General features: G+C 35.1%; 1 protein-coding gene across 3 annotated transcripts in view; it reads right to left on the bottom strand.

Moving 5' to 3' along the window:
• IBTK (inhibitor of Bruton tyrosine kinase) overlaps positions 1-23,893 on the bottom strand; it is a 60,211-nt gene that overhangs the window by 20,661 nt on the left and 15,657 nt on the right. For 2 of the 3 annotated variants that reach the window (XM_030489599.1, XM_030489603.1), the window contains exons 6-23: positions 22,726-22,896; positions 21,666-21,783; positions 19,604-19,784; positions 18,193-18,316; positions 15,642-15,819; positions 13,889-14,066; positions 12,442-13,038; positions 11,469-11,555; positions 10,456-10,538; positions 10,306-10,343; positions 8,446-8,542; positions 7,977-8,078; positions 6,950-7,067; positions 4,971-5,031; positions 4,123-4,250; positions 3,118-3,230; positions 2,319-2,467; positions 1,439-1,602 (exon numbers count right to left, since the gene is read on the bottom strand). In XM_030489599.1, the coding sequence (XP_030345459.1) occupies positions 1,439-1,602; positions 2,319-2,467; positions 3,118-3,230; positions 4,123-4,250; positions 4,971-5,031; positions 6,950-7,067; positions 7,977-8,078; positions 8,446-8,542; positions 10,306-10,343; positions 10,456-10,538; positions 11,469-11,555; positions 12,442-13,038; positions 13,889-14,066; positions 15,642-15,819; positions 18,193-18,316; positions 19,604-19,784; positions 21,666-21,783; positions 22,726-22,896 (2,687 nt within the window). The remainder of the gene's footprint in view (positions 1-1,438; positions 1,603-2,318; positions 2,468-3,117; positions 3,231-4,122; positions 4,251-4,970; positions 5,032-6,949; positions 7,068-7,976; positions 8,079-8,445; positions 8,543-10,305; positions 10,344-10,455; positions 10,539-11,468; positions 11,556-12,441; positions 13,039-13,888; positions 14,067-15,641; positions 15,820-18,192; positions 18,317-19,603; positions 19,785-21,665; positions 21,784-22,725; positions 22,897-23,893) is intronic. The other variant, XM_030489600.1, reaches the window with a different exon arrangement.

Raw genomic sequence — 23,893 nt, 5'->3', positions numbered from 1 at the left:
TCTTTCTTTGAAGAACAGGATTAAATTATTTCACATGGCAAACAGACACTCTTTGCAAAGTTAGAGCTCTGTACAAACAGCAGTAACATTCTCAGACTTTAGCATCAGTTTCTTTTTCATAGATGACTATTTTAAAAATCCACAGAGATGAACATAAATTAAAACCAGACATTTCCAAGCTTTACATAAAACTATATATTAAAACCTGTGTACTTAAAGGCATTTGTAAACTAAGCTGTGTTATAATTAGATTTAAGGACAGGCTTTGAAATAAAATATAGGCAGCACTGCCTCTCTCTCTGCCTACATAAACCCAACTCCCACAGACTAACTAGTGAATTAACCACTGGGAGGTCACACCGAACCCTGTCGTCATTGCTCTTCCATAGTAGTTTAACCAAATACACTATGGTAATAATCCTTTAAACATTCTACACAACAGTGCTGCCTGCTTTTTCCTGACATCATACCACCAATACCAGAAAAAGTGAAGAAAGAGTACAAGAGAAACCCATAAAGGCACAGTGACATTACAACAAAGTCCTGTGGCATTATTTGTTCCCCTTCCATGCAATCCTCTAGAAAACATCTGAAAAGAACTCTTAAGATAGCAGATGAAGGTGGAGCAACCAAAGAGTTGGCTGTGGGATGCATTACCCTCTCTGCATATACTAGGCTTGCATAAACACAAAGTGAGACAAAATAGATTCCTAACAGACCCTGATCCCCAAACAATATACTTCAGAGCTGCAACTTTTGATTTCTACAGCTGTAGCACCTGTATTAACAAAGCCTATTAGCCACAAAACAGCAGAGCCTAATAAAACTGTGGGAAGTTATCAATATATGATTCCCTAAAGCCTTAAACTCTTCTCTATTCAACCTTTATTGACAACCGTCAGAGACAAGACACCAGGCAAGACAGAACTTTAATCTGTCACAGTACGGCTCATTTTATTATGCAGATACTGCTACAAATAAATTTTTATTACTGTATCAGTTAAACCTGTGGCATTGATTCTCATAAGTCTAAAGGCATGCCTTAAAAATGTCAAAGTACAATGGTGTTTCTAATGGCTTGGTCTGATTCTTAAAAAAAAAAATAAAATATATATATATAAAAATAAATAAAACCCGCCAAGTATTTTACAAAGTGTTAACTAAGAGGACCTTAAAAAAAAAAATAAAATAAAAAGGCATTAGATGTCCAGACTGGTAGCACTTAAAATAAGTTAGTACCTATGTAGCAGTTGCTCTTCTCAAAGATTAAAAAAACGCAGCAGTCTAATAAAACCACCAAAATCTTTAATTCATGTGTCAAGTAATGTATGTTCCTTTTGAAGCGCAGATAGCTTTTTAGCCTGAATATCATTAACATTCATTACCAAGTGCAGAACACTGATTGTAAGTTAGGTAGGCACTACAACTAATACTCCACCTGAAACTAGTTGCTACCCAATTGGAAGAGCTTCCAGAGTTGGTTTTGGCACTGGGAATGGACTGTGGAACAGACCGTGCCAACGCTGATGATCCCTTGTATGACTTCATATCCTTATTAGGTTGAGAGGGTTTCATACCATGACTGAATGCTTTGTCCTTCATCTAAAAAAAGACAGAAAAATGTTGGACAAACATTCTCATATGTAAGTGAAAAGATTTTAAAGGATACCTCAAAAATAGCAACAATGTAGTGAATCCCTGATGAGTCTGCTATATTTGTACTTTTTTTTCTTTTTTTTTTTGCTTCACACTTCACCCTGAATCATTTAAGTCTAAAAACGCATTTTGATAGTGGAAAATTCATGCAGAGATGTTCACTTCTAAAGCTTTAATATTTAACACAGGTACAATTCTCAAACCTGTTTCTCTTTGCCAGTTATGACTGTTATCCTCAATGTTACTTCTGTCCAACTACAGTAGATGAAGAACAGCATGATTTTCCTGGAGTTTTTTGACTTGGTTTTGTTTTGGGTTTTTTTGGTCCTTTTTTTTTTTTTTTTTTTTTTTGCTTCTGAACATCAGATTTGCTTTTCATGTTAAATGAAATATACAAAACCTTTACATAATTGCTCTTTTAGTTTGAAATTTTCTGAACACTACAGTATATAAAAGTTACTATAGTACCATGTGAATAAATTACCCCTAGAAGATTTAATAAGGAATACTCAGTTTTATTTGCTTTATCAGACAAACAATAACTACTTAAAGGTTTTTACATCGTTTTAGGGACAACAGCTTTGCAGAAGCACTCCAAACTCTGCTTTTGATGGACTACATAAACACAAACAAATAAATTGCTAGGAACAAAGAAATCCAACCTCAGCCCTCTCTGGATGAAATCCTTTTGTGAAATCCGGGGACTGCAAGTCTCTGGGGCTACCCACTCCCGCATAACTACCTTCAGAGTCAGAAGTTAAGAGTTCAGGAAGTGATTCTACAGAGCTAGTTTTATCCAGTTTTACTGAGCCTAAGAAATAAGAAGAGAAAGTAGAACTATTAAATCATGAGAGCCAGACTAAACAATGATTTAAAAAAAAAAAATACAAATTAAAAAAATGGAAAGTTATTCACCCCATATGATGAATACAAAATAACCAGCAGTTTACCAGGTCCACTATACTATACTGTAATAAGTATAAGCAAATATAAGACTATCAAATATTTTTTTCAGAATAAGATTACTCCATTTTCTTTCTCTGTCTCACCATATACAGTTTTAGGAAGTAACACTGACACTTTTCTGTTGAAAATGAAGTTTTCTACCATCTTTTCAATAAACAATGACTTTTTTTTTTTTTATTCCAGAAAAAAACCAAAACAACCCATGTTAGCAGAAATGTTCCACATATTAAAACCACATGGGAAAGTGTCGATTAAGCTTATTTAATAAAAGACATGTTTTACAGAATCTGAACTTTGGGCACAATCTTAATATGACAAACATCCTTTCGAACAAAACTTATTCTTAAGAATTCAGTATTGAATTCAAATATAGTGTTCATAGAAAAGAAATAATCATTACAAGATTTCCTTACAGAAGTACAGAAATTGTTCTGCATTGCATATTAAACTTTATGTTCTGGTTTTGTACCTGAAAGGAACCTCTTTCCCACTGACCTGTGGAGGCTGGACTCTGAATAATATCTGATAAATTATATCCTCCAGAGCTATTGGACCGTTTTCGTGGCTTCTTTTTTGCCTTATTTTTTGCTTTTTTGAAAAGGGCTTCCCTATTAAAAAAAGGAAGAAAAAAAAAAAAAGAGAAGAAAAAGAAAAAACCCCAAGATGGATTAAAGCCAAAGAAATTAAGCCTCAGAACTATCAGTTGTCAATGTCGAGTTTTTCAGTAAGCAGCAGTGGTTATACTTCAGGCAGTAACACCTGGTCCCACCAGTCACTGCTAGCTGTTTCTGCTCTGCTTATGCACTGGGACAACTATTCAGTAAATGTCTGGGGAGTGGGGAATATTTCAAAAAGACAAGAAAAAATTCTTCCCAATCCAGATCTAGTCTCTGGTCTGGTACACTACACTACACTTCTGCTGAGACAGTAGAAAATACAGCAGCTGCACAGGCTGGCACTGCCACCTAGGTCAGATTAAACCGGCTACACATTGCAGCAACTGACATAAAGCAAACTACATCTTTGTCACTTTTTTCTCTCTTGATTTCTCCTAAATTAGTGAAGTAAAATAAAACTCCACAGTTGGTCTCATTTTTCCCCCAACACAAATATTGCCACCAAGATAACACTACTACTACTATAAAGCAGGTATATGGTCATGTTACAAAAATGTCACATGTTCCTATATATGATATTAGAAAGAGTGGAATCAAATAAAAGGCATTTTTCATTTTAACAAAAAACTTCTAGAAATTTAGTTACATGATTCACAGCAAAAGTAACTATTTCGAAAAGCTTATTTGAGAAGCTTTTTGTGAAATAACTATATACACTCTTTTATTCATTCCTACATCAATACTGTAACCTTACAATGCTTGGCGCTTAGTTTTTTTAATATTTCAATTCTGAACAAAAAGGGAGTCAGAAATCACCCAAAGGGGGATAAATAACACCCACAGCTGTCCTAGTTAAAAATGGTGACGAAAAATAGGTACTTACTGAGAATTTTGTTCTGTATTCATTTCTTCCCTTAAAAAGACAAAGTTCTCTCCATCTTCAGGTTCAAAAGAACTTATGTCAGGTCCACCTGGATATGGAGTAATAACTCTCCTGACCATAGCTGGAATCTGCAGTTGTAAAAGCCGTCACATTAAGTTTCTCTTAAGTTGTATGTTAGCAAATATAAGATCTCTTATAACAGGACCAACTGTCATTTAAACACTTTTACAGATCAAGTAATTAAATATTTAATAAGCTTAAAAATTAAAGTAACATCTTTAAGCAAAATAGAACTATTTTAAGTGACAGACTCAGACTGCATATGTTTCAGCTGCCTGTAACCCCTGACAAAAAGAAAAAAAATGATTCAAGGTTTTGCAAACATTCATCTTTTACTACCGCACAGTTAAAGAACACTGGATTATAACGTACCTTGGTTTCCCTTCATGAAAGTTCAACTTCTGTATTATTTTTCTTACTGCTATTAAGTTCTATATGATCACCTTGAACTTTACATTGGAGAAGGCCAATTTGCTTTCCTCTCCTATGTAACAGATGCTTTTCCACAGGTTTTGTTTATGTTGTTTCATGCAACAACTGTTAATTATAGAACATTAATACATTTAATGTGCATAATTAATTAATTTGAAGGACAATACTGTTGCAGCAGTGGCAAGTGAATAATGAAATATGAGCTCCGTGAGTGATAATAGCAGCAGCTAACCATAGCTTTTGAGTCAGATGTTCCACATTCAGCCTGCCATCTACAGACCCCAAACATTTGTATTTATTACTCCTCTGTTCTCATTTTAAACCTAACCATCTTACGTTCAGGTTGTACAACTTACAGTTTTCCTGTAATAATCTGAAAGATCCTTTACAACTTCATCACTTAAAACATCCAGAGTCCTAAAAACAAAAAAAAGAATAATAATAAAAAAAAGATACATATAATCCCACCAGCTTTTAAAAAAAAAAAAAAAAAAAAAAATCAAATTAGCATTTTAGATGAATCTCACCTACAGGCATTGTTACCTATTCATGGTGGTCACAGAGTCAGAAGGAAGAAAATGAACACAAATATAAACTAGTCAATGCTTTTGTTGTAAGGGAGGATTAAACACGCAACCTTTCCAGATAGCCTACCTTTATTTATAGCCACAGCCAATATAGACCTGTATAGTCAAGTTACCACAAACTGGTCATTACCCATTTCTGCATACTTTCAAGTCTTCCTGACATATATCTAATACTCAAAATCTATGCAAATTCTTCTATAAAACTCAGCCACAAGATCCCTTGATATTTATGCCAAACAATAACACCACAGCAACAAACTTTACTCAACAGAACTGTCTTGCCCACATGAACAGCTCTCCTTGCACGAAACTGTCACAACTAAGCTCTATATGTCTCAGGTGTCTCAGATTAAAAGTCTTGCTACACAGTAATGCAGTAATGACATTTTCAGATTTTCCGCTAAAGTCACAGAATCATAGAATGGTTTGGGTTGGAAAGGACCTTAAGACCATCTAGTTCCAACTGCCCTGCCATGGGCAGGGATACAACACACTAAAACCATGTCACCCAAGACTCTGTCCAACCTGGCCTTGAACACTGCCAGGGATGGAGCATTTACCACTTCTTTGGGCAACCTGCTCCAGTGCCTCGTCACCCCCACAGTAAAGAACTTCTTCCTTATATCTAACCTGAACTTCCCCCGTTTACGTTTGAACCCATTACCCCTTGTCCTATCACTACAGTGGTAGGCCCCCTTCAGATACTGGAAGGAATATAGTCCTAAATGTAGTATGAATGTCTGCATGTCTTTTCCAGGCTTAGGATGAAAGAAATCTGAATAATAAGACATTACTAGACTTTTACTCTTCTCTCAAAAAATCAAAGGTTAAAATGTTTATAAAGTTGTGAAGAGGAAAATTGCTAATAGGAATTAATTTCTCTACCTGACACAAGCAGAGCAGTTGTGTGACATAGCAATGAAGTGCTGGCATTCTGAACTGGTTCAGATCTCTAAGAGCTTCTATAGTTAAAAGGAAGCATGACAAAAAGGCTAGGAGAGGACAGAGTGGACCAATAACAGAGAGGGGTTTTGGTTTTTTTTCTTTGCTTGGTTTTTTTGGTTTGTTATTTATATTTTTCTTTATTTTAGGGTGGGATTTTTTTAAGTCTTTTCTAAAAAATAAGTTAAACCAGTGCTGATGAAGCTTGCTCTGAAAAGATGGTATGTAATCTGGAAGCAACTTGAAGCCCTGTCCAAAAGCATCAAGAGAAAGAAGGCCAGAGCACGCCTTCAAGTGATTAAAATCCTAGCTGAATCATTTTGCAAAGCAAGGGTAAATAATTTGTTCAAGCCTTCACCATAGACTGCTAAAGCAAAGAAACCCGAAGGCAGGCCCATCTTCTTTGGAAAATACACCAGCTATAATAAACCTACTTAAAATAGATTCAATTTGCATAGTAATATGCCATTTTATGCATCTTCAAAAACATTTTAAAAAAAAACCTGAACAAGATTAACACCTAATGTCAAAGCCCACTGAATTCAAGAAAGGTTTATCCCCTTAATTCAGGCTCTTCATGCCAGATTTTAACACAGGGGTTTGTACGATAGAACTGGTACAGTATGTACAAAAATTTAACTAGTTTCTCTCTCCTTGTCTGGCAAAAATGAGTCTCCCTTTAAACTAGCAGCATTCAGTTGTATTTTAATATTTAACTGCTCCTATGAATTCTTCCAACCCTTTCGCCTTTTTGGCATGTTTGAATTCAGCAGCTAGAACGTGAACACATTTGCATTCCTCCTTACCTCGCTTCAAGCAAAGCTGCCATATTAAGTACTATGAACTGCAAGCAGGACAGTTTTAACTGTTCAGCGTTGTACATTGCTGAGAACTCCAACAGCTCAGCAGCATTCTTTAAAGTAACTGCAAAGAGGAAACACAACAGACTGAATTGGATAATGTGCTGCAATATCATGAAGCATTTTTTAAGCCTTATTGCACAGTGTGATCTAGTTATTGAAACATATATTTCTCCATTCCCAGAAAAAATGCTAATGCTCTAACAGCTATAAACTACAGCAAGCTCCATGTAACTTTGTAGCAGCTTGAATTCAATGGCTGTTTCACAGAAATAGAAAGCCACTACCTACAAATGTATTAGTTTCAATATATTGAAACTCAGCAGTCCAAAACAAAGGGGAAAAAGAAAGTTAAAAACAACAAGTTTCATGTACAGCATGAACAGTTCTTTAAGCTCCAAATGTTCCTTTAGCAGGGAGAAAGAAAAAAAAGGGAGGTAAAGGGGTAGGGGGCAGGGTGGGAGAGGAAAAAAAAAATAAAAAAAATTAAAAAAAAAAAAAAAAGGATGTAACTAGGAAATGCCAGGCAAAAATTGTATGCCAACTTCTTGTATCAAGCTAGGCAGCAACACTTAGTGTTTTCTAAAAGAGGCAGATCTTCATAGCCATACAGAAACAGCTCTGTGTCAAACAAATAGGAGAATTAGTAGAATTAAATACAAGAACAGAAATAGAAACACAGAACTTATTTTATCATGTTTTAAAGACAAGAAGTTTGAATTCAATGAAGAAAAGGTTTTATAAAAAATTTGGTTTATTTGTTGTAGTGGTTTGGGGGTCTGCTTTTTGTCTTTATTTTTTTTTCTTTTATTTAAGAGCATGAGATGACGACAACAGTGCATAAGGAAAAATCTGTTAACCTAAAAAAATCACCCAGACTAAAGAAGCAACTGTTAATAGCTATGCAATGAATAGCAAAAGGTAATTAGAGCAAGGGAATAATAAACAAATAATGCTGCACTGAAGAACTCACGTTTTTCTGCAATGGCTACTTCACAGATTTCTTTGAGTCTGGATATAAGAAGCTGGTCTGCCACCACAAGAACATTACATATGAATTCCACATTTTGAGAATCTAGAAAACAAAGCATCACATAAATGCTATGGCCAAGTCAAAAGCAACTATAACACATACATTTTACCGAAGGACAAATGTAATGAGTTTTCAAATTTTCATGGGATTTTCACAGCACAAGGAATAGCTTAGAAGAGCACACAGTCAATTCTGAAGTAAGAGGAGGGAAAAGGAAAACTGCAGTTTGACAAACTAAAGAAGAGGTACAAAAAGGCCTGGGGTACAGGCATCACCTCAAAATTTAAAGCAAGAATCACAAAAAAAAAATATGGATTTTCTACATAAAACTGCAAACATACTGAGTTTCTATTTTTAAAACATAAAAATCGTAGGAGCTACAGTTGAGCTGAAAATGTATTAATGGCACCTTTTATCGCAAGAGCTTCATCTGTATACAGGTAATCTACAATTATCTGTAGTACGTCAGAATGGATTGGCATTTCCAGAGCTGAACAACAGGAAGCCTAAAAGGCAAAAGGATTAAAAAAAAAAAAAAAAAAAAAATTGAGTACAAGAAGCTGAGTGGAATAAAATACAAAATTAAGAAAGCATTTATATTTAGCAAATGACTCAGACTGAGTGCCATTTTCAAAGCTAAACAATTATTTAAGCATTAGCACAAAGTCAGCTCAAGTTCTTTAATTAAGAATTGATTGTAGCAAAGCAATTAAAATTTGCTCAAACCTGAGTAAGTACCCATGAAACACTTCAGTGTTTCATCAGTTCGAGCTTCTTCTCTAACAATCCTCCTTGATTATATTACTTTACCCACAATTGTCTAAAAGCAGATCTGCAGGAATCCCCTACGCACGTACTGAACTACTTTCCTTTCAAGGTAAAAGATCTACTCAAACCACAAGTTCTCATGCAATAATAAAATCAAAGTAGCCATTACTGTTAATGCCTCAGAAAACAAGGTCCTCTGCAAACTCTCCATTTGGAGGGTTTAACCATTAAGGCAAAGCTTTTGTATGAGCAAACATTAACCATTAAACCATGTAATTCTCACCATTCAAGTTTATGCAACATCACTGCTTAACCACTTTGTTTTGTTTCAGGTGGCACTGAAGCAAAACTTTATACCACAAAATTTCTTTTGCTTTAGAACATGCTACTGGTACTGATGTATTTCCCATCTAAAGTTTAAAAAACTCTTACAGACATTTAGATTTTTTTATACAACACCTGGAAGACTTGATTTACAGAATATTTACTTGTGAATTCAGTATGATTTAGATTTACTTACAAAATAATAGATGACTTACAAACTAAATGTAACTGATATACAAATCTATGATTCATATGGACATTCAACACTTAAAAAAATACAGTAATATATCAATCGTCTCACAGTGTTTCAGATATATTTCCTCAGGGATGACTGAGGAAAAGGCAGCACAATAACTTAGACGACAGCTGAAGTTCTGTTATGCAGCAGAACAGGACTGCCAGTACTTTGCCAGGTTTTTAGATTTACATATAGCCAAAATCCTATGAAAGTTGAGAAAACTCTTGCCCACTGTTTCAGCTTTCAGCCTCCAAAAAACACTTCTTCATTTTCACCTTTCCTCTCTTTACATAAGCATTATTAATTGTATTCAGATACTTAAACAGAGGCATTTAGTGAAATTAGGATGTCCAGGAACAATCAGGGCATTGACACACAGCTAGCAAATAGCAACCAACAGAAATAAAAGATCTACACCTTTGAAACAGCAGCTGGTGACTAAGTGGAACAGTCCTTGATATCCTTTATGTCACTGACAGTAAAAGTCGACTAAAGATTCAACACAATAAGTCTTGATTCTGCTATATCTTTCACTCAGTACATATGAAAAGCTACTCCATAGTGCATACTATTTAAGTTGTAAGAGCTTTTACAGAAAGAAAATGAAAATTCATCCAATGCAGTATCCCATAAGTACAACAGCTTTTATAAACCCACAAACTAGCTCAAAATAAACCTCTAAAACAAAAGTAATACTTTAATTTCCTTTGATCTATACTATTTATTACTCTCATTTAATACACAATCTCAGTAGTACAAATATAGAGTAACCAAAAATGAGGGGGGTTTGTTTAGGTTTTTTTCTTGCAAACAGGATCCATGAATCCAGCCTTTCCATTTCCCCAATATTTAGGATGCATTAAACTAGAAAAAAAAAAAAGCTGTCACTTATTTGATTCAACAAAACATACGACCACAACTGTTTACTGGCAAGCTTACCTCAATCCATGAACTGCTTAACATGCTGTGAAAATAATCTGAAAAGAAAGGCATTTCAGTTCAAGATGCAATAAAATTTCAGTTAAAAAAAGACAGTATGACTCATATTTTTTTATATATATATATATATATAAAAATACACACACATACCAAGTCTTGCACAAAGAACACACTTATGACACGGGAATTCCTTTCCATCTAAAGATTTCAGTGTCACGTCGCAGAGGTACGAACTAGAAGATATTTAACAGAATCAGAACTGTGACTATTCAGAAGAGCTACAAGTTGTAAACTCTACAAATAAATGCTTACTTTAACAAGTTAGGATTTATTCTTTAGAATAAAACACACCTGAAGTTCCACAATATCATATAAAATGAACCTAAAAGTATAGGCACGATAGTTTAAAAAGAGAAATTTTTTGTCCAAAGTTAAGGTCTCACCATTCCATCTGAACTATTTCCTTCAGAACACAGTCAATTACTGTTTTAAAACTGCTATGATCAAACAATTTTAGTCAATCTTAAATGGTCTATGTTATGTTAGTTAGTTCTTTTACATTAGTAGCTACCATAAGCTTTGACAATGCATTTTAATAGTGAAGTAATCTAAATTCTGTGACAAAGCTACTTCTGTGCAATGTAGCTTTTACTACATAAGCAGACTATTCAAGCCTTTGGGTATAAATTACCCAATCACACCAATGGAATTAAAACCCAAAACTAATTGATAAAAGCACAAAGAATTTTTCTATTTAAACATATTCTAGAGATCTTCTTCACTAGATAAAAATATTATACATTTGCTTATTTCCAATCCATGTAATCTTATTGTCACAGCAAGCATATTTGCAAAAGTCAAACTGCTTTTGACTGGATTACCAACAACATTTCTCCTAGTATTAGTATTCTATGACACAGTTAATCCACCAAACACATTAATGTTCAGCAAAAAGAAGCAAAAAATACCATACATAATTTATCCCAGATTACTAGTTCATAGATCAGTCTATAAGCATCTACAGAGAATTTCCAAACATGAGTTACTGTGGAAAAGACAGGTGTATACTAGAAATTCAAATACAGCTAATGATCTGATATAGCCTATACTTAACAGATAAAGAGATGACTTAAGAGAAAGATAGTTTGATGTAAAAAGTTTACCATTTCTTCTGATTTAACTTCAGTTTGTTCCCATTCTTCTTGTTGACAACATTAATTTTCCCATTTTCTAACCTGACTCCATCCAACCTGCAAATCATTAACATTAGTAATATGTAAAACAATTAAAAACCAGTTCAAACCATTAAGAAGAACAGTTTCACAAGGGAACAGTGCTTTGGTGGGCTCATGATATGAATATAAAAAAGGATCAGAATCATTCACCACAGAAAACTAGAAAGGGCCAGTTGCTACTTAAAAGTCTCCACTGCAGATGTAAAATGTAACAGCTACCTTATTTATTATCTTAAATGAAAGCTATAGTGCTATAGTTAAGGCCAAAGTTCAACACCACAGAGTCAAAAATCTAGGAGTTAATATATACTGCTAGCAATCAGTTATCTGAGCAAAGACAGTGATCTAGAAGAGATGCATGTTTCAGCACAGGCTTCTTGAACACCCCAATTCATCAAGGAGGCTTTTGAGTGGGATGGTAATGACACAGCATAAACCCTGCTCAGCAACAACTAAATCAACATTATTGTCATCCTAAACACAGCACTATACCAGTTACTAGGAAGAAAGTTAACTCTATCTGAGACAAAACCAGGACAGATACACAAGGCAGATGTTTTAAATACAAATGTCCAAGACATTCTAGGACACAATAAAGGCCAACGGCACATCTCTTATCGCATAGAAGCCTATTGAAAAATGATGCTTCCAGTACGTAATCATGCTACAAAAGTCTGCTTCTGACATTATTCTTACCAAAGACCATCAGAACAAACATGCTGCTTTAAAGAGACACCACAGTGCGTGCTGTAAACTTTTATACTTACAAAGAAAAAAAAAAAAAAAAGCCAACAAAAAACCCAACCCAACCAGCCTTCTACTTTAAAAACCACCAAAGTTAGATCAGCTTACATAAAGACACTCTGTGAAGAGCTTGCCAGATACATTTGCTTTCACCTACCTTCCACTTAAATTGCTGAGTCCAAACTTCTTCGCAGAACTTTGCAACATTTTTATGAGGTTAGCTTCTTCACCAACAGCTTTGCATTTTTTGGATTTGGTCTTCTGTTTCTCATTTATAACTTGCACTTGATTATTTCTATAAATCTCAAACGCAGACTTTCCATTAACATTTTCATTAAAACTCATTTTGCTCAGGTTAGAAATTAAAGTATCTTGGTATTCTTCCGATTTTCCTTTATGCAGGATTTTTGGTTTATAACCATGAGTCAGAAGATCACAAGTATCAGTGTATATGAACTGCAGAAGGTATGCAAACAGGTCTGGATGAACTTTCTCTATTACATAAAGATCACATCCAACAGCATCTTCATCTTTACGGTAGACGTCTGGAGTGTCTAGCTGGTTGTCACTGGAAACAAACAGCTTCCTGAAGAAGTCGGAGCGTACAGCCAAGATGTATTTGTGTACGGGGTAAGTTCTTGTGCCAATCTGAAAAGTCACATCATGGATGCTGTCCATTTCATCTGTTTCATCTAACAGTTTGCCAAAATCCTCTCCAAAATTTGATAATGACACACTTGGAATTTCATAGAGACTGGAACAAAATGAAAACCATCAAAAAACCCACTCTTCACAAGCTCCATAAAATTTTACTTAGTATGTTTAATAAAAAGGGTGAAGTCATCTCCTTTGGTTTGGGTTTTTTCTTACATTGCTGGACTACTGAACATTTCTTGTCCTGTTCATTACAAAAAGAACTAATATGGTATTCAAGCAATTAAACTACATATGTAAGATCTGTCTAGCTTCCAAGTATTGAATATAGTATTTTGTCTTTGTAACTTATCCAGGAAATACGTACCATCAGAACTATCATACCTTCATACCATCAGAACCATCATACCTTCATCTCATTTTTCCAATAACAAAACACAGAAATGTTTGCAGTATTTTGTATTGCAATCCAAAGCAGTAAGACAAAAAACACACCAGTATTTACTTATTTATTAGATATATTGGAAATATATCTATTAAATATAAGAGCGCAAGGAACATGACTCAGTATTCTACTTAATCATTTTACTTTAAACATTTTGTCCAAAGATCCACTTTTCACTTCTATTTAAAAGTTAATTATTGATGATTACTGAAGGGGTTAATTTCTACAGTATTTTGAGCTCAGAGTTAAGAAATACATTGCAAACGCTTGCTAGAAAAACACCAACACCATCTATACTAATTATGCAACTATATAAACTGAGATCTTTAGGTAACTTCGACACATTTTCAGAAACAACTCTTATTCTCTAGCAGTATGGATAACCACATTTACTGTGGCTCTGTATGACTAAAAAAAAAAAAAAGGCTTTGAAAAGGAGAATGATTTAATTGCAATCCCACACAAAAAAAAAAGAGAAAAATTATAGTTGTTATTTTAAGTATACCTTGTTTTAGGATCTGACTGTAAAACAGCAAAATTGCAACCATTAGGATCAGTGGCAATACTAACAGCTCGGTGGACAAAAGTAAGCTTCTGAAGTCGAATTCTTTCATACACACTGTTTGTATCATGTTCACAGGCCACATCACATGAAGAATTCTGAAGGCTCGATACAAGTTCTGCTAAAAAAAGGAAAAAAAAAAAAACTTTTTTTTAAAAAAACTCACAGAAAGGTCCAGCTAGCTAAAATGCAATCAATATAACAAGTCAATTGATGGAGTCACTGAATAAAGCTAAAATTGTGCTGAAGATTGCAGCTTGCTAAACTGAAATGCAGGAAGGCATTTTAAGGAGGAGAAAAAAAAAAAAAACCACCAAAAAAAAACCACCAAACAAAAAAACTCCACAAAAGAACCCAAAAAAACATTACATTACTAATAGTAGAGTTTATATCCCAAACTGCTTGTGGAACTGTTTTGCCACTTACTCATATAAGGGGAAACACTTCATCTAACATTCAACATAACCTCATGTGAAATGAAACAAGCGGTGAATCAGTGTGCAGCATTGCAAGACTGTTTTCTTTTCTTGTCATATCAATTACAGCAGATATAATACAATTGATCAGTTACAGCAGATATAATACAATTGCCTTCAGACTGCATATTGTATCTGTTTAAATTATACCCAAACTAACAAAATACTATTGAAAAAAACGCGATATTCTCTGAATACCGGTTTGTTTTTCAATAAATGGAAAACTAAATACATGCATACCATTTGTCACACTCATTAAAGCTTTTCAAAAGACAGCAGCTCTCATTCATTACAAATCAGTGATGAACATCAACTGACACTCAACTAGTCAGCAGGTCAAGATTCTGAAGTTTCCTTGAAAATACTAAAACTACAGAAAGAAGAGCAATAAGCATAAAGAGAGTGCCTACAGACACATACCAGCACCAGACAAACAGAGCGAAAAGGAGATGTATTTAGTGCCTCTGTAACAAAGGAACTACTATGTTATGTGTTGAGTAAAAGAAAGTATCAAAAGAGTAAAAGTAGTAACTCTGGATTGAGCAACAGAGGAAATATTTTTGCTGTGAAAGAATGCAAACATTGACTGATACAACTATAGATGGAACCTTGATATAAAAGGAAGTGGAACTGCAAGATAAAGCTATAAAGTTCAAATACATCCTAGGTTGGAAGTAAACCCATTTCTATCCATAGAGTTTTAAGATGCTACATGAACAGATTTTTAATTCAAATCTTGTCCTACAGTAGACAGTTCTTCCTTGCAGAAAAACAATCCATCAGGATCTACTCTCGGCAATATGAGCCAAGCTAGTAAGGCAGAAATTGATCTGGACCCTGTATTACGCCCAGGTAAGGGTCTGGGAAACATGATAAGGTTTCATAGACTTTGTAGTGAAAAGTACATGCTCCTTTGTTTGTTCAGTGGCAGTTTTTTAGGACTGGTCATGTAATATGATCATTAGACTGGACCCTTGTGTTACTATTACTCTTCAGACGCACTCTTCTTCCTGGAAATCGCCACCTGAAAGTTAACTGAAAGCTGCAGAGTAAGCAAATCTTAATTACTCAGAAAAGAGAACAGTAGTGGTCAATGATATCAACCATGAGCCACAGAGGAAAGACCACTACCACATAATACTGTTAAAGACTGTAAAGATTTGATTAAACTTTTATATTGATTTGAAGTGCTCAAAAACTACTAAGAAATCATAACTAACCTTTTTTTTCTGAGATTTTTTTCCCTTCTTCTAGCCACTTCCCTGTAAAGGCTTCGCCATCCTGTGTGACAAACATTATTTCGTTCCCATTTAAAGCAACATCAGACATGAAGACTTGTCGGCCATACACCCAACGACACTGCTTCATGGAGTTATTAGATGACTTCCAGCAAAACACCTGTTTAGTTTTGTTTTTTATTCAGAGAAAGGGAAATCTTCATATTATATAAAAGCAATTCCATATTAGACACTGCTTTTTTTAAACACCAGAATATGCCACCTCAAAGTTGCATACAAAAGGAGAAAGATATTCATCAAAATTATATCCCAAGTGTTATGAGCATTTGTTACAAAGAACTCAGAAGTAAAATATGGAAAAATCTATTATGATACTAAAATCCACTTCCCCATGAAGGGTATTTGAAAAGCTTCTCTGAATATTCAAACATTTTCATAGCATGTATAGGATAGTTTTTACTGACATTTCAAAAAGGACAGCAAAAGGTGTCATCAAGTCAAGAAACAAGTTTAATCTAGTTCTTAATTTACAGATTTATCCAATTGGTTTGCTTATAAACTAGGCAAAATTCAAAGCTAGCATGCCAAAAGTTTAAGCCATTTCCTGTTAATTGTTTGACAAAGACCTCCAGTTTCTCTGTACCAGACAAGGTTTTGGAATGGAGATCACGATCAAAGACAATCTTTGAAACAGAAATGTGAAGAACTGCATGCACAGCAGGACCCCAACAAGGTATACTGTAGATGCCTAAAAAGCAAGTGTGAAGAAGCAATCCCACACAAGGTAAAGTCCAGATGTGATATTAGTGATGTTGAAATTGTGCTTTCATCTTCTCCCACTGATGAACCTGCACAGATCTATTAAAGCCTACAGAAAGAGGGGACAAAAGAGTTTGAGTAACCTATTTACTTTGCTCTCTCTTGGGCCCCACAGAATCACTGAATGGTTGAGGTTGGAAGGGATCTCTGGAGATTATCTAGTCCAACCCCCCTGCTCAAGCAGGGCCATTCAGAGCCAGCTGCCCAGGAACATGCCCAGACAACTTTAGAATCTCCCCAAGGACAGAGACTCCACAACCTCCACGGGCAACCTGTACCAGCGCTTGATCATCCTCACAGTGAAAACACACTTTCTGATATTCAGACAGAGCCTGCTTTGTTTCAGTTTGTGCCCATTGCCTCTGGCGTTGTCACTGGGCACCCCTGAAAAGAGCCTGGGTCCATCTTCTTTACATCTTCCCCTCAAATATGTATACACATTTATAAGATCGCCCTTGAGCCTTCTCTTTTCTCAGCTAAACAGTACTCTCTTAAAAAGAGTATATTCAAGCCAAACCAGGAAGCACTAATCCAGTAAACAGAAGTATTAAGATTCCATCCCTCTCCTTACTCAGTAATGTATAATGCCTAAGAGCACTAATGATCCCAGCATTTGCCAGTATATGAAATGTAGATTGACACCGTTTCCCTGATGCGGGAAGACACAGTAGTTTTTTTTCACTGTTAAAGAAGTGTCCCAAAGATGTTTAAGGGGCACTACCAACACTACAGACGCTAGAAGCTAAACCTCACATGAACAAATACTGAGCTGGAAGTTTATAATCTCTGAGAAAACTAATGATGCAATAAACACATCCCAAAACATAATTCAGTCAAATGTAATTTAAAAAAAAAAAAAAAAGAAAAAAAAAGAAAAAACCCCAAAAAAAACCAAAAAACCAAAAACCAAAAAACAAAAAAGAAAAAAAAAACCCACACCACACTGCCAGTGCTCCCTATTTTGATAGACAAGCTCAGTTTTTAACGTTAAAGTAGTATTTCGGTAACAAACCTTTCCGTACACACCACTAGATGGCACTGAAGGCTTAGATCTCCCAGTGAGCAGATCTAGAAAAGGCAGAGGTTTGGAAGGATCCTATAAACTCTTACTGTATGAAAGAATGAGGGAAGAAAGCAACAGATCTGCCACAGTATTCCAGTTAAGGCAACACAGTGTCTACTCTTAACTATAAATACTAAACCATTCACCAGGTTTAGCTGCAACTTTTCAACAATAAAAGGGACATTTCATCTACAGAGCAGCTGCTTTTCAGCAAAGCATCTAACACTTCAAGTTCAGAGACTATTTTGGAGGGTGTGAAGGTGACCAGGTAGGTAGGTTGAGAGGATACACAAGGGAGGCAAAAAAAAAAAAAGAAAACCAACAACCTCCCCAAAAATCCCAAACAGACCATGTATGGTATGTACCCCCTTATGTATGCAAAAGCAAAGGCATTTCATGAAAATGAAAAGCCATTAACTGTCCACAGATTTAAAAATAAACTACTGTACACTACTTTGGTAGTATTCCCCACAGCATTTGAGGGGAAAAAAAAAAAAAAAAAATGAAAATAAAGAAAAGGGTATCACTAGCAGCTCTACATAAATGAAATGGGTATCTTCTATGCATGATTTTGTCCTATCTTATGTTTAAAGTTTCATTAATCAGTACGTAGCTTGCTATATGATTATGATTTCTAAAGACACAACTTACTCTTCCAGCTTCATCCAGTGTTAGAATGCAAATCTTCTGACCTCCATTTTCTTTAAGATGCTGGGTATCTACCTTATATTCTAAATATCCCCCACTGACAAGAACTTTTTTAAGGTTCAGCTGTCTGAAAGAACACAGAAGGTTAAATTAGTATTTCTTCACTGTGCACTTATGTTGTACTTATGATAGTTACCTTTTCATTTACAGCAGCAGGGGAAAAAAAAAAAAAAAGCAATAGCTGAGGTAGCGACACTGAAAAATTACTGAAGTTGAGCTTCTCTCCACTGGTATTACTAACATAACTGCTAATAAAACACCATGAGGAGATCGTAATTTGCTTTGCTTTTAAGTAAGTTACATCATATCCACAAGTTATTCACAAAATTCCAATGATTTGGCTTTGAACTTCAGTATTACAGAGACTATAGTTGTGTGAATTTCATTTAGCCATTTTTATTAAAAGACCTATCCTACCCCAGTAGGCCATTTCTCAGGTTTGTGGTGGGTTGGTTTTTTTTTTTTAAATCTGATCAAAGCCATGCAAATTACCTCTTTTCAGCTTCTTATTAAGAGCACAGTACATGGTATTAAGTTTCTCCAAATTCCAACACCTTCACTCACAACCATGCAGAAAATGAAGAATTAAGTTACATGTCAATAAATACTGTTAGGATGTGAAATGAAGCTGAAAAGCTAACTGGGAATTACTGGGGAAAAAAAGCTAATTATCTCTTCTACTCTGTTACTGCAAGCTAAGTAAAAGAGAATAGTATCAAATAATTTCATAAATTTATGAGTCATAGGCCCGGTTTTTTCAACAGGTTTTATATGCAGGTTTTAGCCTATGTACCAATGATGTCACAAGGTCACACCTGCAACGTAATTTACCTTTTATAACATACTATATCCACACTCTAATTATGAAATTCAGACCCCAAATTACTGACTCAAAATCGTAACAACAGAACTAAACAGAAGAGCAAATCTTCAATGCCTCTAAGATGCATTTATGCAAATTCAGGTTAACAGAGGAGCCAAAACTACCAGTTTCAATATTTTTAAGCCTAGGGCACAAAATACTTCCTTTTAGCATGTTTTGCTGTTTGGTTGGTTTCTAAAATATTTTTGGTAAACAGCGAATGAGTGGCACCTTAGCCTCATCTAATAAGAAAAATATATGGGGAAAAAAAACAAAACAAAACAAAAACCCCACAGCCAAAAAAACCCCAAAAAACCCCAAAATGATAGCTGCAGTTCATACGAAAGAACTGCAAATGAAGCAAACTCAGGGGGACACTGTACTACCTTCTACTTTCCACATAAAAATCTTTAAAATAGCTTGCAAGTATAAGACTACAGTGAAATCTTCACCTTACTGTTCTTCATGACAAATTAAAAAAGTAACACATACTTTGAAGCCATCTTTTTGCATTGGTAGTCTGCAAGTAAATAAATATCTCCTCTCTCAGTAACGCATACTGTAGCACCATCACTTGCAGAGACCAAGGACACAGAGATATCTTTATGGTGTAGAGCTGAAACCTGGCGAGGTGCAGTTACACATTTTTCTCCATTAGGATCCAGCAGATAACCTAGAAAACACAAACACACCCAAAAACATTATTTGCCATACCACACATTGTGCATTTAAGGGACACTTCGCTACACTACTTTGAAGAACCTTTAAATTCTAAAAGATTTCAGAGGTAGGTAGATAATTCATCTTCAAAATAATTAGACAGATAAGAGACCCACTACACATACTTGTTAATTCATCACAAACACCAGAAAACATTCAAGATTTGATATACAAAAATTGAAGTGAGCCATATTCTACAGGGAAAGCTATTTAATGAGGTTAAACTCTGCAGTGGTACTACCTTTGATTCCAAAGAAAGAACATTTATTAGATCATATTACACTAGAAATACTATCACAGTGGCATAAACTATAGCTTATTTCAGCCATTGGAAGCTTGTAATAAAAATTACTATAAGTGCATGTGCATGAAAAGAGGCAATTACATGAAACAACAGACAAGGTTGGAGCTATAATGTAAGGACTCTGAAAACGTACTAAAGAAAAAAAAAACCCCACAAAACCAAAAAACCCAAAAAAAACCATGCCATTGCTGCTCTGCTGCATCAAGACATCAAGAAACTTATCCCAAAGAATCTCATACATAACATAACCCTGCCCTGTGTGCACTTATGTCTGCACCACAGAGTGGATCAGAGTACAAATATCCAAGAACAAGCAGAAGAGCTACTTCTACAGCTGGAAGCAATCCTGTCATATGACAGTGTAGTGCTATGGCCAAACATTTTAAAGAGGCAAGTTTTATTACCACAGGTCTATGACATGCCCTGCTGACACAACTATATCACTTACAATCTAATTACTGTCTCCATATAGTACTGCACTGGGACTTGTGCACAGCAGAATAATTCAACAATACAAAAAAAAAACCCCAAACTTATATGAAGGGTGCATATTAAAAAAAAAAAACCCACAACAACAACCAAAAAAAAAAAAAAACCAAAAAGACAAAAAAAAACACACACCCAAAAAAATAAAACCCACATAAAATATTAATAAAATACTTCTCTGAAAAAGACAAGTTTTTTGACATACCTTTGCAATCTTAAATAGGAACACAAAAACAAAAGTGTCTGAACCTGATGCCAGAACTGATGCAGATTAAGTACCAGAGCTAGTTAACATTTTGTTTGTTTATAGCTACAGAACTATGAAAATGCAAATCCAAACCAATATTGCAATACCTGTTCATTAAAAAAGACAAAAGCAATTAAAATATCCCATTCAGACAACAAATCAGTAAGTTCACTAGTTGGCAATATATTTTTATTAGGTTCTACCTTGACACTCAGAATAATATTGAGTTAAGATTCTGGTAATGGCATTGTTGAAAATAAATCTAGACATGGGCAAGCATTTCAGTTTAAAAAAGTTAGTATGGAAAAAGTTATCAGTAGCATGTTTACAGTGCATGTTGAAAGAAGGACATAGGCAGAAGAACTGAATGCTAGTTTATAGTTTATCAAGCGCAGTACTAGCCAGACTGCTGGAAGGAGACAAGCATGCCTTGGAGTGACCTGCAACACAAATAGCAGCAATATTCTGTTTTCTGAAAGCCTACAGTAGCAGGACCACACAAGATACATGGACAGTGAAAGAATTACAAAGAGTTGAAATAACAGAGCTAAGTCTGACTAGCTCTCATCATCTCAAAATGCGAAAGTCACCAGCAGTAATGAAAAATATTCTTCAAAAGAAGCATGAAGAGATTGGTTTAATTAAAAGAGAGGGGGAGTGAGGGGGGAGAAAGAAAGAAAGGAGAGAGAGAAGAGAAAGCTTTAACTAGGCTTCTGTTGTAAGAAGTAAATGACAGCTTTAGCATAAATAACACCGTTTAATGGTTGGATTTTACCTTCAGAACGCTTCTACCTTACCTAGTTGGCCACCATTCAGCCCCATGGTATAAACTGCTTCCTTAGTCCATAGCACTGTATGGAATCTGCCTGCAGCCACTCCAATCACCATTCTACCTTTCAGGTTTTTTGCCTGAACCTAAGCACAAATCCAAAGTACATCTTAATATTAAGGAGCAACAGGTGAATTTCACATCTATGAACTTCTGACAACATTTAACTCCTAAAGTCATTAAGGATGAAGCACTGGTAACAATCCACATACAGCCTAAAAAAGTCAGGATTATTTCTGAAGTTTGTCAAGTGGAGCACTTAACACTAGTGTCAAAAAGTAGTAAACTTTTTGCATTATTTAATCAGAACTATAATAAAATCTCCTTAGGCTGTCTTCATATGTATGCTACTGAGCAAGACTGCACAGGTCAATTACAAGACAGCCAAAGACAACCAAGGTACTGCAAAAGAGTCAGCTAAAAAGTTTCACATTGTAAGTCCTAATGCCCTAAACACACTGTAGAACTGCACCCTTCAATAAAAGGTAATGTAACTTTTACTTAAAAAAAACAAACCAAAAACACACCACCACACAATAGGGGGAAAAAAAAAATTAGAGATTGAGCATAGAAATATAATCAAGTTGCTGATGTCAACACCCTCTCTTCCCTATCTCTATTCTTCCCAAAGTATTACAACACCAGAATCAATAGTACTTCCAGAAAAGAACACAACCATCAAACCCTGGGATCCACCATCCAGTGATTCAAAAGGAGTAAAGAGTATGAATCTTAAGTAATACAAATCTATTACTTTTATGACATTTCAGCTACAGAAAATTTGGGGAAGAAAAGGGTTTTGGCAACCGTACCTTGTATCAGACTTAGCACTACAAACTTCAGTACAGTTCAGGTTACAAACTAAGATGTTTATCAGGACACAGTTATATATGTAAGATTGAGACAGATGGTAACACAGAATTAAAATTTTTATCTGAACTCACACTGGACTAAAAAAGTTTAAAAGTTCCATTTTACTTTCTGTTAAAACAAGGGAACAACTAAGCCTTGAGTGATATTATTTTTACCTGTCTAGGAACACTGCAGTTAGGAGGAGGAGGAAGAATACCCAATTGATGGAAAGTATTTAAACCAAAAGTGTAAACATATCCATCTTCTGTTAAAATGACAGTATGATCCTTAGCTGCAGCTATCTGGGAGCACTGATGGCCAGCTAAGCCTTCCACAAGTCTGGGAACCTGAACAAGGGAAAAAAAAAAATGATATAAAGATACACTTGTTTGATATTAACTAGTGGCCATCTATGAAACTAAAGATACACCAACAGGAAGTCATAACCAAGTACTGAACTACAGATGAAAACACATTTGAATATACAATACACTCAATAATATAATTACCAAATCCAATGCAGAAAGACAAACTATTTTCAATTGTAATGTATCCTTTGCTATCAGGGAAGATGATAGCTTCAAAATTAGGTTGGAAATTGTATATTCAGGACAACTGGACAAATATTAACTATTACCTCTTTTGTTCTTAAGTTACCATGAGTGATAAGATTTCTCCCTCCAGAAGACAGGACAATCCTAAGAAAATTCCACAGAATAAAGAAGCAATTCTTTATCTTTGACTCTTCATGCACTCTAATGTGAGTTCTTCTTCAACTGGGTAACATGCCAATTTCAAACAGCAATTTGTAAAAAATCCTAATTTCATAGAATTGCAACTTTTTTCGAAAAGTGTTTAGAACTGAGCTCTAGTCTTCACTATAACACCCAGCAACACAATATCAAGTTCTGCCAGAAACTTGGTATTATAAATTAAAAAAACTTATTGTGCTGCAAACTAAATGAACACTACCAGGAAGTATGCACAGGATAAGATACTGAAGTCTAAGAATTGTATTGTCATATCTTAGTCTTCTTAAATTTTGGTTTTGCATATTGCAACAACGTACTGTTCAAAATAAAATGGTAGGTGAATTTTCCCTTACAGCTGTGCAAGTCTAGTAATAACAGCCCTACTATCACTTTTCATGCCATTACAGCTCCACAGTACTGCTGTTTCTTTTGTGCCAGCCTTGACACATCACAAACCTATTTAAGAATCCAGCCCTTCTCTGGCATCAGCTAGCCTTTAAAACAACTCAGCCGTAACACAGAAGTGTGACCACAGTATCTAGCTATCTTAAAATATGTTTAAATGCATGTTCTTCTACTCTCTGCCACTTCG

The sequence above is a fragment of the Strigops habroptila genome, chromosome 6 (assembly GCF_004027225.2).
Source record: "Strigops habroptila isolate Jane chromosome 6, bStrHab1.2.pri, whole genome shotgun sequence".
NCBI classification, from domain to species: Eukaryota; Metazoa; Chordata; class Aves; order Psittaciformes; family Psittacidae; genus Strigops; species Strigops habroptila.
Note: the sequence above shows the minus strand (reverse complement) of the source record. Positions and strands in the feature narration are given on the sequence as shown.